Raw genomic sequence first — 16,765 nt, 5'->3', positions numbered from 1 at the left:
TTCTCCACTACACTCAGTACTGTAGTCTATTTTACATGTTTCGTGACTATCTTTGCTTTTGCTTCATGTGGGTTATTATGACCTTCTGACCATCAAGAACAAACTGTTTGTAGTTGCTGTTGGAGGGCTGCTTTGCTGATTTGTCTAGTGCTTAGATTGAAAACACAAACAGAGAAAATCAGAGCAGCATAGGACACCTCAGATTCATTGTTTTGTGTGTTTTGAATCTGTGGGTTTGAAGTTATGTTCTTGGTTTTAAGTCTAGTTCTTCTGTGTTATAATGTGCGAGGTGTATAAGAAAGGGTTTTAAGAGGGCAGTCTTATCTTAAAACTGAGTCATCCTACATGTTAGTCTTTTTCTTCTCTTAACTCTATCCAGAAGCCTTTAAAACACCCAGCACTCCAGATGGATTTTACCCAGTGCCAGCCATGACTTCCACACCATTGTCCGTCTCTCACAACCACTTTGTAATTCCCTTGCCTCCTCCACTTCCTTCTGGTGTACCATCTGGTGTTGATTCTAGTAAATCTGCAATGGAACTTGTAAAACAACGCCGTGCTGCAAGAAACGGTGATTCAAGTGCAGCTGATAGTGCTGATCACCAGAAGACAAAGAACGTTCCTAGTATGATGGAAGTTTTGAAAGACCTAAACAAAGTTCAGTTGCGAGCTATTGAGAGGTAGGTTGAATTAAATGTGTACCTCAGCAAGCCAAGTCTGTGTAAGCATCACAGCACTTCAGTAGCACCAGAGAACACCAATGTGAAACATCATTTCACGAGCAGCTGCTGCTGTCAAACTGAAGTTGGCAACGTCTGAGTTCCCAGCTGGGAATGTAAGATACTTGTGACATGGCTTTTAGGTGCATTTAAAACGTGCTGAATATCACAGCATTTAAAACTAGTTTGCTGCTTCAGTATGCAAATCTCAGGTTGGTGTGGGGAGGTGGGAGATTGTTTACAAAGTTTCCTACACCATCACAGAAAATTCATCTGAACAAATAACTTTCTGGATTCACAGTGAAGGGCCAAATCCTTGGGGAAACTTTGGAAAACTACTTTTAGCATGCCCAAACTATCATGGTTCAAGCTTCGAAGCATTAAAGAAAACATATACTGTATCTTTTATTGAAAATGTTTCACAAATTTGTATTTCAATAGTGCACTTGGGTTATAAGTATTTTTAATGGTCAGCTGTTTTGATGGTAAGCACAGTTGACCTGTTATAAAAATGCTTTACTAAAGACTGCAACACTTCTTCAGGTCAGTGTTGCTGTGCTGTGCTAGGCATAATAGAGGTTGTCAGGTGTCTTTGAACTTCTTGAGTTGAAAAAGTATGTAAGAATAACTGAGTCTATAATGAATATTTGAAGCTCTCAATGTGCGAAGAATGTCACTTGGCAAAACTTACTGCTCTCATTTCAACATTTTCCTAACTGTGAGCTTTATCTCTAAAAGTAACTAGCACAAATCTTGGACAATTATCTCTATGCAACTCTAAAGCATGTCTTTACGTTTTGATGACATTTTCACAGTAAATAAGGCAAATATAAAGTGCACTTAGGTAAACCTGTGTGCTTCCTTTACATATATTTTCTTCCATATAATTCCGTGTGTGGTGAGTCAAGACAGTGAGTTGTTGTGGTTGACAGTTTTAATACCCAGCATATTGAGCATGAGCATAATTAGAAGTGGTACATATGTGTCCGAAATGCTTTCTGGATTTAGGCATCTGCCTGTATTCTGAAGGTAGAACTTAACTGGATAATGAATTTATATTGCTGGGGGGACTAATGATGGCCAAAATTGCTATAATCTTTCAGCCTGCAGTCTGAGAATAGTTTCATGTGTGCACAGCAAAGGGAAAACCCTTGTTCTCAGAAACTGATAGTCTGAAGATCCCAGTTTCTACCGCCCCAGACACAGTCTTTCACGCTGGGCAAGTGTTCTGTCGGCTTGTTTTGTAGGAAGAGTGAACTCCTTCCTTTCAGGTCTCATGTAACTCCCAGACTTTGAATAAGCTCAGCACTGTCAGTGTGCATTATTAGGTACAAATCACTGGCCTGGAGGCAGCACTTTACTAGCAGAACTCTGAACACCTCTAGATTCCTCCCCCCTCACCCTCAGATACCTCAATGGTTAGAAAGTCTTTCTTATGATTTATTTTCTTGGACTAGTCACTGGCTTCCACATTCATGTTAAGTTTTGGGGTGCAGGTGCTTTAATTTCGAACAGTTTTTCTAAATTAAAATACAAACTCTACTTTTGTTGCCTGTAAAATTTTTCTCTTTGGATGCTCAGGTACTCACTTGGAGGGAAAAACTGTCTTCGAAGCCTTTGTGCCAAACCTGATGATAATTTTTTTTTTTTTTTTAAATAATGAAACTTGAGTTAAGTGTAGCTTATAAATGGGGCTTTGTGTTTACCTGGCTGCATATTTGACTTAAAGGGGTTGTTTTCTTTAAATATAATTGCTCTGTGGTATTTCCTAAGTTTGTTTGTTCTTGTGGGACCATAGAAAGCCATGATATTCTGAACTTAAAATGAATAAAGTTTAAATCAGATTCCATTCACATTTATTATGAGATACTGTAGTGGGACATTTCCACTAATATAGCTTAATATAACCTATAAATGAATTGCTCTAAAAACTGTACATTCTGCTTTTTTTAAAATTTTCTCTATTTATTTGCAATACTTCAACATGTGTTGATTTACTGCTGTTTTTCTTCATGGAACAGCATCAAGTGGTGTTTTCAGGCTAAGAATGTGGCTGACAAGTTGTTGGGTGTACTTGTATAAATTGTATTTGATGAATTGCTGTAAATTAACAGCAGCATTATTTATGTAATCAGGAATAGGGTCGGGAGACGACAATTATTTTTTTTTTCCCCAGGTCTCCTGGAGGTACTCCTCTTTCTAGACCCCAAAAGAGGCAAAGTTCAGATTGGGATCCAGTTACTCTACTAACTCACGCACTAAAGCAGAAATTTGCACATAAAAATTATGATGAAGATGATTCTCTGGACAAAGAAAATCGATCTTTTGATAACTCTCCATTTTCTAGTCCGGAGATCCCAACGGTATGTTTTTATATAAGAATGTGTGTTTATATTCTTGAAATTACTGCTCTTTTCATGGATAGTTGTAGGGTTTTTGCAAGTCTAGAACTTCCCTTCAAGTTTTAGTTGCTTTTTTAAAAGTATAATCAAGGCAGAGAATATCAAAGATTAATTATTTTGGGTGTACAATTCTACATGTGCCAAGAGAAAAAACTTAGAAGACTGATTTTAAAAATTCAGCTCATGGTTGATTGAACTATGGACATTTGCTTGATGGTAACTGACAAGTACCCATGCATAGATATTTTACAAATAAAGATGCCGGGAACGCACAGAAAGGTCTGACTAACAGATGCTAAGTGTTCAGAAATGAAATCAAAAGCATAGTCAGTAATATTTTTCTTTGAGGTAGCATAATTTTCACACCGTTTGTATCTTTATCCAAAATGAGATGCGATTCTGTTGTAAAGCCCACGAAAAATACAGTTTTTTCTATGAACAAAGAAACATGGTAGGCGGGACCATCAGACTAAGGTGAGTCTGAGCATTGTTTTCTGTAGAGCAGCCTGTGCAAGCTACCTCAGCTTACACCGTCCAGCAGTACTGTTGGTTGCTTGTTAAACATATTCACAAACCTGTGTGTGTTCCTCTTTCTAGCTATAATTATTTTTTTTTTTTCAACTGCCACAAAAATTTTGCGAGCAAAATGTAGCATATATTTTACAGACTGCGGTGAGTCAACAGCTCTGGTGCAGTCTTAATAAATTTCTTTGACTTTTTAATTTTTCCTTTTTGGGGAAAAGAAAAACTTCTTTAAAATAGCCAGGCTTGTATTTTGGATGCTGCAGACCATTGCATTGCATAGCTGACACACCTGATTCTAGATACAAAGATCAAAAATATATCCTCTAACAGCTGGATTATAAAGTCCTGAAAGAGAGACTGCATAAAGCTAGCATATTCAGGAGTAGATACAAAAAGATGGACTTTTTCTGCTTAAAGCAGAATAATCTTATTAGAGTTGGTAATCGAACCTCTAATTGTTAACTGTTGAGTATTTTGAAGAATAAATGTACTTAAACCAGTTGCATGAGCTTACTATTTTATTCTTCCTACATTAAGAGAAGTACAACAACTCTTCCAAACCATTTCTATTGTAAACATCTAATTCAGTTGTCTTGGGTATAATTGTAATTCCATCCCTGCTCCCCAGGTTGGACGTTGCAGTCTGAAGCTAAATGCAAAACCTAGCCTTACAAGAACTGATGAAGTTGAACAGGTACCAGCGTGGAAAGTGAGAGCTCATATTTAGCTGCAGTGGAAACTTCTGAGGAAACTTCATAGTGTACATAAGTGGTGGGTCCACTTGTGGAAACTGCCGTAAGGTGCTGTATTGTGTTTTTCTAGAACAGGTCTTTCCTATGCTATTAAAGTTTGGGTGTTGTAGGGTTTGTAAAATTACCTACTCCTTAGTTTCCCAGAAGCCAAACTTATGAATGTGATGTTTTTATGAGAAGCACAGAACCGAAAGAATGCTTCCATTACTGTGGAGCAGTGTGTTTGAAACCTGGGAAATCGAGGAAAGCAGTGTGTGGGAAGGGAAATTTATTGCTGTAGCAGCTGAGGTGTATGTTCTGTTTGCACTCCAGTGTAAATAACGAAGTATAAACTTTTTGTTAGTGTGTTATCACTGACTGTATATAATGGTAATACTTTTTCATTAGAGTGGTATAGTTGCCATGGTTTTCTTTGCAGTTTGCTGATGCAACTCCTTATTCCATGTGCAAACAGTATTCTGATTTATTTTGGGTCAGGAGATGAACTTTTATGTTTGTGAAACTTTGTGCTGTAAGTAAACTGCAGCTGCCTATTAAGTGCCTGTAATACGAGGGAGTTGCATTCTGAGATTAAAAAGACCTTGTAGAGAGATCTGCTAGCACACAGTTTAAATTCCATGTGTAAGTAAACATTAATTCCCGTCTCATCTTGTCCATCTGACCTCAGTTTTGTTCACATGAGTTTATAAAATAAAATTTTCTTTATATTGTAGATGTGTGTGGTAGTGGCCTTTTGTGTTGCAGACTCTTTTATATCTTAAGAACTGACCATATTAGACAGCTTCTTAAATTGCATTATCTAAAACTAATTAAAGTACAGCTTATATTTTTTCCTGCCAGAGTACTTGATGGAACCACTTATTTACAAATTTATTATGATCCACTGCTTACAGTAGCTGCCTTCATTTAATCTTTTGTCTAATGATCCTGATGTATAAAACCTAAATCCCGTCAGACTGTTGAATGTGTCCCTCATATATCCTGTGTGTCTTCTATTTCCCTGCTCACTTACACAGAGTAGACTGGCAACTGTATCCCCTCCTACTGCCGAGTCTTCTTTGCACAGTTGTAAGAAATTAGTGTGCAAATGCCATACTTCCATTTTAATTTCAAAAGTTATCTTTTGACTAAAACTGAAGCTTAAGTGACTTGATATATTATGCTCCTAAAATGACATCATCTGGATGTTTGTTTTTTGTTTTTTTTTTTTCTGGATTTAGTAATTATTTAACTTTATCATATTCTCCCATTCCTTGCTTGGTCCATAACAGTTTGGCCTTCCCTTTCTTTCAAAATACACGTTTGCTGCTTCCTCTACCTAAATTTGACAACTGCTGTGAAATCCATACTGAATAGCCAGCTCGGCCCTCTACTTGGCAATCTTACCCTCTTCTATCAAAACTCCTCATTTTCTTGTCTGCTGCTCTGGTCTGCTATACTAGGGCATCGAGGAGCAACAGAGAGAGAAGTTGATGCAGTGCCTGCAGAAGAGGATATGAGGGCAGGAGAGTCCCTGGGACATAAGGGCTGTGAATTGGCTCCGTTTTTCCTCAGTATCTGCATTGTGGTGAGGGGGAGCAAGTTATCTCCTATTTTATATCAGTGTTCCTAGATCCAGGGGATTTCAGGGTTTGTGGCCATTCTGCCGTGACTGACAAACATGAGGATGGAATTCTTTCTGTGGGAGGCTGAATTATCTACAAAGCCCTCAATACAGCAGTCTCTCTCCTTTACGTTAGTTGCTTTATGTGACCAACAGTTTCTTGTCTTCAGGAAGAACTATTGTTTTGGACTCCTTTTATATTTTTCTGTTCTCCCCAGAATTCATCTTGGGATTTGGCCACAGGAGGAGTTTGCAGTAGGAATTTTGAATTTGGAAGTGTCTTTTCATTTTGGAAAGGACTTCTGAGAAATTTCTTAGTACCTCTGAAACCAATGATCTAGTGTCAGAAGCATCTGCAAATTTTAGTGAGCTGTATGATCGTTCTGGTTGTTGGGTACTCTCTCTGATGTTTGTGTCAGTTTGATGTGAATTGTGCAGTAATGTAGTTATAAAGTAGTTTAAGCTGATCCACTTCCTTAGGAAAAAGAATAAATCATGGGCCATGTGGGTTGTTTTTTTTTTTCTCAACTATGTACCACGTAGACATGTTATGAGAACAGAGTCTTAAAATGTAGTTCCAGTTATAAATTAGGGTAGGCATTCAACTCTGGTATACCTTGAGAAGTCTGTGGGTGGCATCTGGTAACATCTGACAGTTTTCAGTACTAAGAAGTTGCAAAGCTTAGGAATAGTTAGCAATGAAAAGTTTTATCAGTCATTGCAGAGATTTTTCTCACTTTCAGAACTGATGGAAATGTGGCTTTGTCATCTTATTTTCTTTGACTAGAGCTTCTGTATCAACAGCTTGGAAGCAACTTGAGGTTCTCGAAGATTACCTATGCCCACCTAGAATCCATGCCCTGTTCACCTACAAATACCCTGGTTTACATAAGGTCCCTGAGTGAATTGGTCAGTCACAATGCAACTCAGGAGTTGTGCTATTAATACAAGAGAGGAGGAAGAGACTCAAGAACATGAGTGCTCTATTGATCTGCTGGAACAGTCTTGTGAAAGGCTGTGCCTTCTTATTCTATCACTGAAGAAGTCTGAAAAACTTACTCTCCTACCACTCATGATGAATTTTTGGGCAGCATGTCTTCCTTCGGGGGTTGCTGGGGTGGTCTCTGGAATGAACGTTGGTTTTGGTTTTCCTCTAAAAAGCCTAAAAAATATGTATAAGTATATCCAATTTTCCAGTTGATAAAATTGAAACAAGAATAAATGTTTCAAATATTTTGAGTAAATAGGGTGAGAAGGAAAATTACAATGCAGTCCTTTAAAAACAGTTTTACAGATTTTCCTCTAGGAGATCTTATAAGATATGAGTGAGCTTCCCATTACAAGGAGACTAATGAATACAATTACCTGAACTATCAGAATGTCACTGCTGATATACTCCTATAATATCCCAGACCTGTCCAGATACTCACTACTCGTGAGGGACAATTAATATATAATCTGTCTTCTCTCTGCACATGTAGGTACAGAGTTTTTGGGTAAAGGCAGAGCAGAGAATATGCAACAGTATTCACTGCCCTCAGTGTATTCTTCTTGTCAGGAATTAATTGCATTGTTCTTTAGTCCTAACTAAATAGTAACATTATATATATTATATTAGGGAACCTGCTAAACAAGTTAGCCTTGAGTTACTGATCAGATGCCTTGTGGAAAGAAAGTTATGCAGGCAAGACTTCTGAAGCAAGTGATGCCCCAATGTTAAGCAATGTCTGCAGCCACTGACTTCACCTACATGTGTATTACCTTCCAGGTTTATCTAAATAATCTGTTAATTGTGTATGATATTTTAGAGAATTATTGTTGGGCGTCTGTGTGAAATCTGAGTAGTTTGCAGTGGAGAAGTTGCCTCGCTGCTCCTGTTGTGTGCAAACAGAGACTGGTGGGTGATGTGATGGTTGGAGGCATCTTAGGCACAGTGATCACAAAATGATAGTTTTCAGTTCTTGGAGAAGTAAGGAGAGGAGTCAACAGGACTGCTGCCTTGGACTTCTGCAGGGCAGAGTTTATCCTGTCTAGAAGACTGGTTGAGTGAATCTGCTGGGAGGCAGTCCTGAAAGGCAAAGAAGTCCAGGAAAGATGGACATTCTTCAAGGAGGAAATGCTAAAGGAGAGGAGTGGGCCATTCCCGTGGTCTTTAAGATGAGCTGGTGGGGAAGACCAGCCTCGCTGAACAGGGAGCTTTGACTGGAGCTCAGGAACAGGAGGAGAGCTTATGACCTCTGGGAGAAGGGTCAGGCAACTCAGAAAGACTGTAACAATGTTGTAAGATTAGGAAGGGAGAAAATTAGAGGGGCCAAAGCCCAACTAGAACTTTGGCTATTGAAGTAAAAGGCAATAAAAATGTTTCTATAATGTTTCTATAAATACTTTAACAATAACAGGAGGGCCAAGAAGAATCTCCATCCTTTACTGGATTTGGAGGGAAACATAGTTACAAAGGATGAGGAAGAGGCTGGACTACTTAATGCTGCCTTTGCCTCAGTCTTTAATAGCTAGACCACTTAGTCCCTGGGTACCCAGCCCCCCGAGCTGGAAGACAGGGACAGGGAGAATGGAATTAAGCCCCAATAATTCAAGAGTAAAGGTTTGCAACCTACTTAGACACTTGGACACACACAAGTCTATCATGCCAGATGGGATCCACCCAAGGGTATGGACAGAGCTGGTGGAAGTCACTTTCCATCATTTGTCATCAGTCCTGGCTAACCAAGGAGGTCCCAGAAGACTGGGGGTTGGCCAGTGTGACACCCATCTACAAGGAGGATCTGAGGAACTCCAGGACTGTCAGTCTGACCTCAGTGCTGGGAATGGTCATGGGGCAGGTTGTCTTAAAGTGCCACCATTTGGTACATATAGGACAACTAGTGGATCAGGCCCAGACCATGTGGGTTTATGAAAGGCGGGTCCTTCTGGACCAACCCGATCTCCCTCTATGACAAGGTGACCTGTCAATCTCTCAATTTGCTAAGCATGTGTAGAAAGGTACATAGCTATTAGTGAGTCTTCTACAGGTAGATTAATTTTTAACTTGTGATATTCTATTTCTGACATCTTATTACAAAGGCTGAAGTTGACTCTTCGAAAGTATCTGGAAAGCAGCTCAGCGAAAAAGGACCTGGGGGTGCTGGTTGACAGTGGCTGAACATGAACCAACAGTGTGCCAGGTGGGCAAGAAAGCCGATGGCATCCTGGCTTGTATCAGCAATAGTGTGTCCAGCAGAACCAGGGCAATGTTTTTTCCCCTGTACTCAGCACTGGTGAGGCTGCATCTCGAATCCTCTGTTCACTTCTGGACCCATCACTTCAAGAAAGACATTGAGGTGCTGGAGTGTATCCAGAGAAGGGCAATTTAATTTCAAAGATTTGAAGAAGCAGCATGTAGCTTGGCTAGAAAGAATAAGATACCCGTTGTATATCATCAATGTATAAAGAGGGGGATTTTTCATTATTATTCAAAACGCTTTGAAGTTTGAAGCTGATGTTACTCTACATTTACAGTATATCAAAAAAGAAGAGGTATTGGATAGTTAGTATAGAGTTTTTGTAGGAGACTTGTAAAGTGTACAGGAGAAAAAAGAATGTAAAAAGAAAAAGACATGAGTTAATGTTTGAATCTGTTTGTATAAATTATTCTGCTTTTGTTTCTTGCAGTTAGACAAATGTGAAAGGTACAATCTGGAAGGGTCTTTGACAGGCTTTTTCCTCCCTTGCTGTTAGTAAGTGTTTCAGTGATTTGTAACAGTGCACTATGCTCCATAGTTATGGCTTGAAACATTTTGTTTAGGAACCCAATCACAAACTGTGGTGATAGTTTTAACAATATCTGAAATTGTATTGTGGATAAGGCTAAAGATGACAGCTGTCCTTCGACTTGAGAAATATTTTGCACATTTCAGTATTACTTGGCCAGATTATTTACAAATTTTGATTATAATAGTCAAAAGGCCCTTATTTTATTATTTATTATTTCCCCAAAAATCCTGTCAGCAGGATCTCTCCTGCAATCGGAATTTTAATTTTTTTTTTTTTTTTGCACATTGAAAGAAAAACAGCGTGGTGCTTTTGTTCCAGCTATGTTGCTACTCCTCTTTACATTTTACTTTCTGCTTACATTTTTATTGAGCCTGGAAGGCTGAAGGAGGCTTTAAAAACAAATTGTTTATGTATGTCAGCAAGAAGGGTCAGATTTTCATTTTCATTGTTATTGGCATGGGTGTATGCATACCTTTTCTTTAAGGCTCATGTAGGCATTAATTTCAGAGAACCAAAAGCAGGAGTTTGAAATCTCTCTTTAGGTAATGGAGTGTGCAGGAGTGGAGTTGGCACTGGTTGCTTTAAACTCCTGATCATCAAAAACTGTCTTAGATTAAAATACCTTTGAAAATTTTTAAAAATAATTGATGTAAATAGTTGTTACATTCTGCAGATGAACTTCATGTATTTAACCACAAGAGAGCAGTGTTATACTGGATCTATGCTGCAAGTCTTGAATTTAAAAGTAATTCTGCTTTGTCAGTATTAAGTCGAACAACAAAATTTTAATCCCTTTATGTTTTTATCTTTACAGTGGTATTCACTAAATTGTAGAGGCACATGATTCTAACTTACTAGCATTATGGTGAACTGTATTTTTATGCATTCACATTAATATAAGGCAACACCAGGCTAGTTTATTCTCTTCACAAAATAAATCTGCTTCTTCATTTTCTGGAAGAATGGGCTGGAGATTTTAAGTGGTAAGTTAGAGAAGAGCTTCATCTGTCTTTCTTTTCCTGAAAAAATATCCTCTCTTATCCCATGTAAAATGGCCATGGGAGAAAATTTCTCTTTGTGTTGCAGTACACATATAATGAGCACTGCCACAGAATTGCAGGGATTTGTATAAATAACTTTGAGATTATAGAGGTGAAAATGTGCTGCTTCTTACTGATTAAAAGTCAAAGTGACTATGGGGCATTAAAATTCACGTTTTTTTCTTTCAGTTGAAGGACTGTACTGTTCTGTAAACATAGGCATTCATTGGTTGTCACGGGTACACGATGACTTGAATGAGTTTAGGTGCATTCATAAAGCTGGGCAAATATATGTTTGCAGAGCTGGGCAAAGTTTAACCTTCAGTAAGGCTTATGCATCGCTGTCAGCTTCAGCAGAGCTGCTAGAGTGAAAGTATTCATCTACATATTTTTAAATAAGGAACATCTTGCCCATCCTATCACCTTGAACTGTGGAGGACTTGTGCATTTGAGTTGTCTGTTCTTGCCATCTGTGCTTTCTCTTTGGTACTCTACATTTTACTTAACGGGGAAAGTTAAACAGATTGTTCCTGCTTCTCTCTTTTACTTTACAGTTCTCATGCTGTAACACAGCAGCTGTGTTTGCTGGGAGACAGTTGCCACTGAGCAACAGCTGGTGGTGTAAAGGAAGACTAGGAAGAAATTTGAAATGAGCTTAGATCTAGTTTGTTCCCATGTTATTGTTGCCTTATGTTTGGTTGATTCATTGTAACCTTACATTTTACAACCTGTGAGTGTCTGTCTTATTTTTTCTGTAGGTGAGAGCTGTAGGAATCTGTGTTAATAGTTTTGAAATATCAGAGGTTGTGTGTTCTACTACTGAAGTGAGGGGTTTCTGTCCTTTACAATACTGGGTTTTTATATGCATAGTCTGTTGTTTCTTACTTAATTTTGTCTGACTGGTATTTTACTCATCTTTTTCCATTATGCTTTTTCTAGTAGATGTTTTTGCTTGACTTGCATACCATGTTTGACTGTCATCTAGTGGGGCAGGCTTGATAAGTCAGACTGTTTTGTAATGCTCTTTCCTTGCTTGTGAGGACGTGTTTCTGAAGATAGGTCAAGCTCAATGTTTTTTTGTTTTTAATTTATTACCAGTATGTATGGTGGGAAAGTAATCTGAAACTCAGAATTTGGTGAAAGTAAAAATATCGAGTTTGAAGTTCTACTTTGTCTTGACTCAGATGAAATGTGGGCTTTATCAACACCCCCTTTTCCTATCTGTTCATTTGACCACTCTGACGTGTTTCATCTGTGTTTGCTTCTCCTGTTTATTCTTCTCATATGCACTGTCTGCATGTATATGAATTATATTAAAGTTTTATTTGTTTTGTTTCTGAGGAGTCTTTTTTTTTTGCCAAACTTCTATCAAATCCTCAACCCATTTATTATTTCTCAGTAGTGGCATAGCCTTTTCTTTCAGATTTGAAGAGTATACTTTGTATTTATTATGTTAGAACAACGAGGCTGCTAGTGAGACTTATGTCTACCAAATAATCTGCTCTATAGCCTAGTTTATTACTGATCTAGTTTTTTATGTCAAATTAGATTTTTGAGGTCACAAATAAAAGAATATATTTAAAATATATTGACATAAGGTAAGCAAAATAAACAGAATTTGAGAGATCCTGCTTCATGCTTTGTGAGCTCTTGGTGCTGTTGCTAGGAGAAGAGTATGTTAACAGTCCTCTAAGCTAGTAGTTGCCTGGGGAACCCACAGAAACTTGTGCTATTTCTACACATCTGTATAAACTCACAATATTTTTCTTCCCTATACTCCCTTTTTCCTCCTCTCTAATGTAATAAAATCTATGAGGAAATGTTGTTGCGTCTTGACCATGGAACTAAGTCCTTTGTCATTATTCAGCATACAGGTCTCACAGTCAAGACCTAGTGATTTTGAAGAAAATTATGTGCCCAGAACTTCACTATGCACGATAATCATAAATAGCTAACCCAATACAAGTTGAGGATGATGAACATCACATCTGTTAATGGCACTGGCGCTTTTATTTTGAAGTTGCCATTTCGTTGCTTAAACAAGAATCAAAATCTCACTGAGGAACTGCATAGATTTTAGGAAAAGTGAAATGTATTAACTTCAGAAAAAGCAGGGTTGCTCACTACCACTGATGTAATTCTGTGATGGAGGAGTAAGTTAAACTGCTTACTTAAAAAAAAATGCTCTAAACTGTGGATAGTTAAGCAATTTGAATCTGCAAATTCTGAGACAGCTGGCTGAAGGACATATATGGCCTTTTATGTTTACTTTGAATAAGCCTTGAAGTAACACAGATGTTCAGAAAATTATTGTGTCACCTAAGTTTTCTTTTTAAGAAAAGTGAGGTAAACCACATGACTGTAGATCAATTAACATGTATCAATTCTAGGCAAAAATTCTGTATGATGGGATCCTAGTGCAGAGTTGAAAATACTTATATAACAGGAGTGATCTTATGTGACTTCATTGTAAAACAGATCTTTTAAATCATCTTTGACAAAAATAGCTATAATAGAATAGTGTAAATTAAATATAGCATTCATATTACCCACAAAGTAGATGTTAAATGGATGTGGAACTGATTAACTGGCAGATAATAGTAATAAATGAAAGGAAGTACTTCTACCAGGATTATAGAGAATGGTGCTGGGTTAATGCAGTTTGATATTTTTAGTAATTAAATAAGTGACAAAATTTGTGGATAATTAAAACCAGAAATTACATTGAGAAAAATAATGAAGATGTGAATGATGGCAAAAGGCCATAGTGATAATGCCAGAGCAGGTTAGGTCTTCAGAAAGAAAATACATACTAGTACAGTCAGTTGGAGAACTACAAAGGAGTTTCATTCAAACTTACTGGTTTTGCCACTGTATTATTTCAGAAACAGAAAATCTGTTTGCAGTGACTTGACTGTGAATGCATGGAGACAAAAAAAAGTGCTAGAAGACTCTTTTTGTGACAGAGAGAAATATGATACTAACCAGTCGTAGGAAGGGAAAACTAGAATAATTTTAATGAGAGTGCATTTCAGTAATAAGTATGACATTCACAGTGGGAATTGGTGACTCTTCTTTATTTACTCTCTGTAGTAGAACCCAAAGGTAGTTCTATAGTGAACCAATGGAGTAAAACAATTGTCACTTTTTGACAATGGTGCCTTCCTTCTCTCCCCCTGATGTTTATTTTCTAGTGTATTTATCATAGGTGGTCTTAAAAAGAGAACAGCTCTCACTAACATATTTGTTTTAATCTCAAAAGTATTAGTTTCACAGAGGGAGGAGCTTGTGCTACGCTTGAAGGTTCAAACTCCTTGCTGATATTCAGCTATTTGAGAAGATTTCATTCTGTCATGGATCTCAGTAAAATTTAAGTTTGTAGATGTGCTGTGCCAGCTAAAAAATGATATCTGCATTATTATATAAGATGTCCCTGAGAGCAATATAACACCCACAGGCAAAACTTGAAACTGTCAAGTAACTCAAGAGTGATAATGTAAGCTCTCCCTTTAAATTAATGATACTGAAGTATCAGAAAGAAAGAATTGCAGTTGGATTGGTGAGGAAATAAATGAAAAAAAAAATAAGGTACTTGGAGGTGATCAATTTGCTTTTCCCACAAAACCATAGAAGTTTCGCTCCTTTATCATTGAAGTAAAAACTGCCCTTTCACATCTAGCTCTCTATAGGATCTGTGGTGTTTTCTTCTTGAACTGTTTTCTTCTTGAAGCTGTTTTTAGATTATTTCTATTGTGAAGACTTATGGTGGGAGCAGTGGGGACCCTTGTGGTGTCCTAATCCATAACTAGAGTGCTCTGAAATTTAATCACAGTGCAAATAAATAAATTCCACCTTTATCTAGTGTTTCACATACAATGTGACTGTTGAGTTGCCATAGTCAAAATGTCAGATCATTTTGTTAGTAGTTTACATTTCAAACCTGCCAACATATAGGCCTAAGTAGTGGAACTGTTCAAAAGAAAATGGAGATTGTTGGTAACATGAGATTATATTGCAATATCTTTAGGTCTTGGGCAGATGGAGGATTTGGCAAAAGGCAGCTGAAATCCAGACACTTTTTTATGCTCCATCGTAAGCAAACATTAATAGTAATATTATTAACTACTGTTCCATAAAACTGAAATGCTCTTAAAAAAAAGAAAATATTTCATACTATAGTAAAGTATGCTTAATAAAAAGTGGTACAGGAATTGAAGCGGATCTGAGCCTCAGGAAACTGTTTCTTTTGAAATCAAAAAGCCAGGCTTTATTACAATAAAACCTCCATAGTTTTATCAAGGGAGAACACAGAAATTATCAAGGAAGACAGAAAACAAAAAAGGGGTTGTGCCCTTGTATACAAGTTCTTACTTCCACTTAATACCATTCTGAGTTGTAGTCAAGTCTCTTAGGCCCCTCTTATGTCTGGCTGACAGTGAAGGCTCACAAGAATTTTATTTACTTGCTGCATTCTCCAAGTGAGCTCTGAACTTCTTGCCATGGCTTTCTTGCATGAGATACTCTGCATTTCTGAACTTTTTCTCTTCTAGCCCAATCCAGAGCATCTCAGAGAAGGAAGAATTCCTTTTTTTTTTTTGGGGGGGGGGGAAATCACACTGCTTTTTAAAAGAACATAACATATGATTGGAAACATAATAAATACCATAATTTCCCAAATCAAATTTTTTTTTGTGTTGCTTCTGATTAGCTGGTGTTTTTAAGAAGCTGACCATAATTAGGTATGCAGAGGAAGGAAGTGGGGGCAAGAGATCCAAGAAGATAAAAATGAGGCTTGATAACCATTTTTAGTCATCTGCAGATAGGACTCCTGATTGACCGAACAGAGGATTTGAGGATCGAGTGCAGAAGGAAGTCAACTATACAGTTTTTTTCCAGGTTTCTTCACTTTAATTCACTAATACCTTCAGGTGATATAATTTCTGTGTGTAATATCCTTGTAGCTATAATGAAGATAAATGACGGAAGTGTATTTGCTATATTAAAACTCTTGTACACACTTTTATGCACCTAAAGTATACAATGTGCCAATGTCACTTAGCTGTTTTGAGTGGCTGATGTAGCCATCCCAGATCTTCCTTATGTTTCTTGATTTGTTTAAGATCTGTCTTTACATAGGCAGTCTTCAGCTACTGGCATTGTTGAGGAAGATTTCCTTTTAACGTGGGAGCTGCGCAGTTGGCAGTGCATCTTAATTCAGCATTAGTGCTGATAAAAGGTACTTCAAAGCACATAGTGTAAATGGCCACTTCTTAATGTTTCATGCAGAAATGGTAGAACTGGTGGTGGTGACTTTTCTGATACACTGGGGGAAATAAATGTGTTGTGCACAGGTACCATAGAGGACAATGTCCAAGTCCTGAAGTACTTCTATACTTGGAACCTTGTCCCAGCAAAACAGTACATTTTAAACAAAGTAATTCCACTCATGTTTTGGTCTCTCAGTTGATGATATCAATATATCTATTTTCTTCTTCTCCCTCTAAGGATTGACTTGAAATATATTTGTCGAATGCAAAACATGAAAGATACAAACAAGTGGTCTTTGGGACAATATTTTCTTTTTGAATCTGCCTTTGAATCTACCGTATGTTTCAGTACTTCCTATTTTCTTTGGATTTTGATTGCCTGACATGACTACCCCTGCATTTGTCTGCAGGTGTTGGTAGGTCTGCCTATAGAAATGAGACTGGGCATGTGTAGGTGTAGCACTAGATTTTTCTTTTTGGTAACTATATTTCTTTCATAAATATGCTTATGAATGAGCTAAACTCATAGGAATCCTCTGCACATAAAAATGGAAAGTCTGGATTTGAACTGGAACAGCTGCTGAGCTGCATGAGTAGTGCAGGAAAGCATCATTTTAAACTAAAAGTGGATTTAAGTATTATAGTGCATTTTCTTCAGGATTATGATCTTAGAAAATTCATGGTTA

General features: G+C 37.5%; 1 protein-coding gene across 2 annotated transcripts in view; it reads left to right on the top strand.

Annotated features, from left to right (window-relative positions):
- The window catches only part of MTFR2 (mitochondrial fission regulator 2), a 9,792-nt gene extending 4,691 nt beyond the window's left edge, over window positions 1-5,101 (top strand). The window contains exons 6-8 of one of the 2 annotated variants that reach the window (XM_017829694.1): window positions 383-680; window positions 2,896-3,082; window positions 4,275-5,101. In XM_017829694.1, the coding sequence (XP_017685183.1) occupies window positions 383-680; window positions 2,896-3,082; window positions 4,275-4,373 (584 nt within the window). In that variant the 3' untranslated portion in view covers window positions 4,374-5,101. Of the gene's footprint in view, window positions 1-379; window positions 681-2,895; window positions 3,083-4,274 lie in introns of both variants that reach the window. The other variant, XM_017829693.1, reaches the window with a different exon arrangement.
- The last annotated feature ends 11,664 nt before the right edge of the window (window positions 5,102-16,765 follow it).

Source organism: Lepidothrix coronata, unplaced genomic scaffold (genome assembly GCF_001604755.1).
Source record: "Lepidothrix coronata isolate B3197 unplaced genomic scaffold, Lepidothrix_coronata-1.0 Scaffold167, whole genome shotgun sequence".
Taxonomy (NCBI): Eukaryota; Metazoa; Chordata; class Aves; order Passeriformes; family Pipridae; genus Lepidothrix; species Lepidothrix coronata.
Note: the sequence above shows the minus strand (reverse complement) of the source record. Positions and strands in the feature narration are given on the sequence as shown.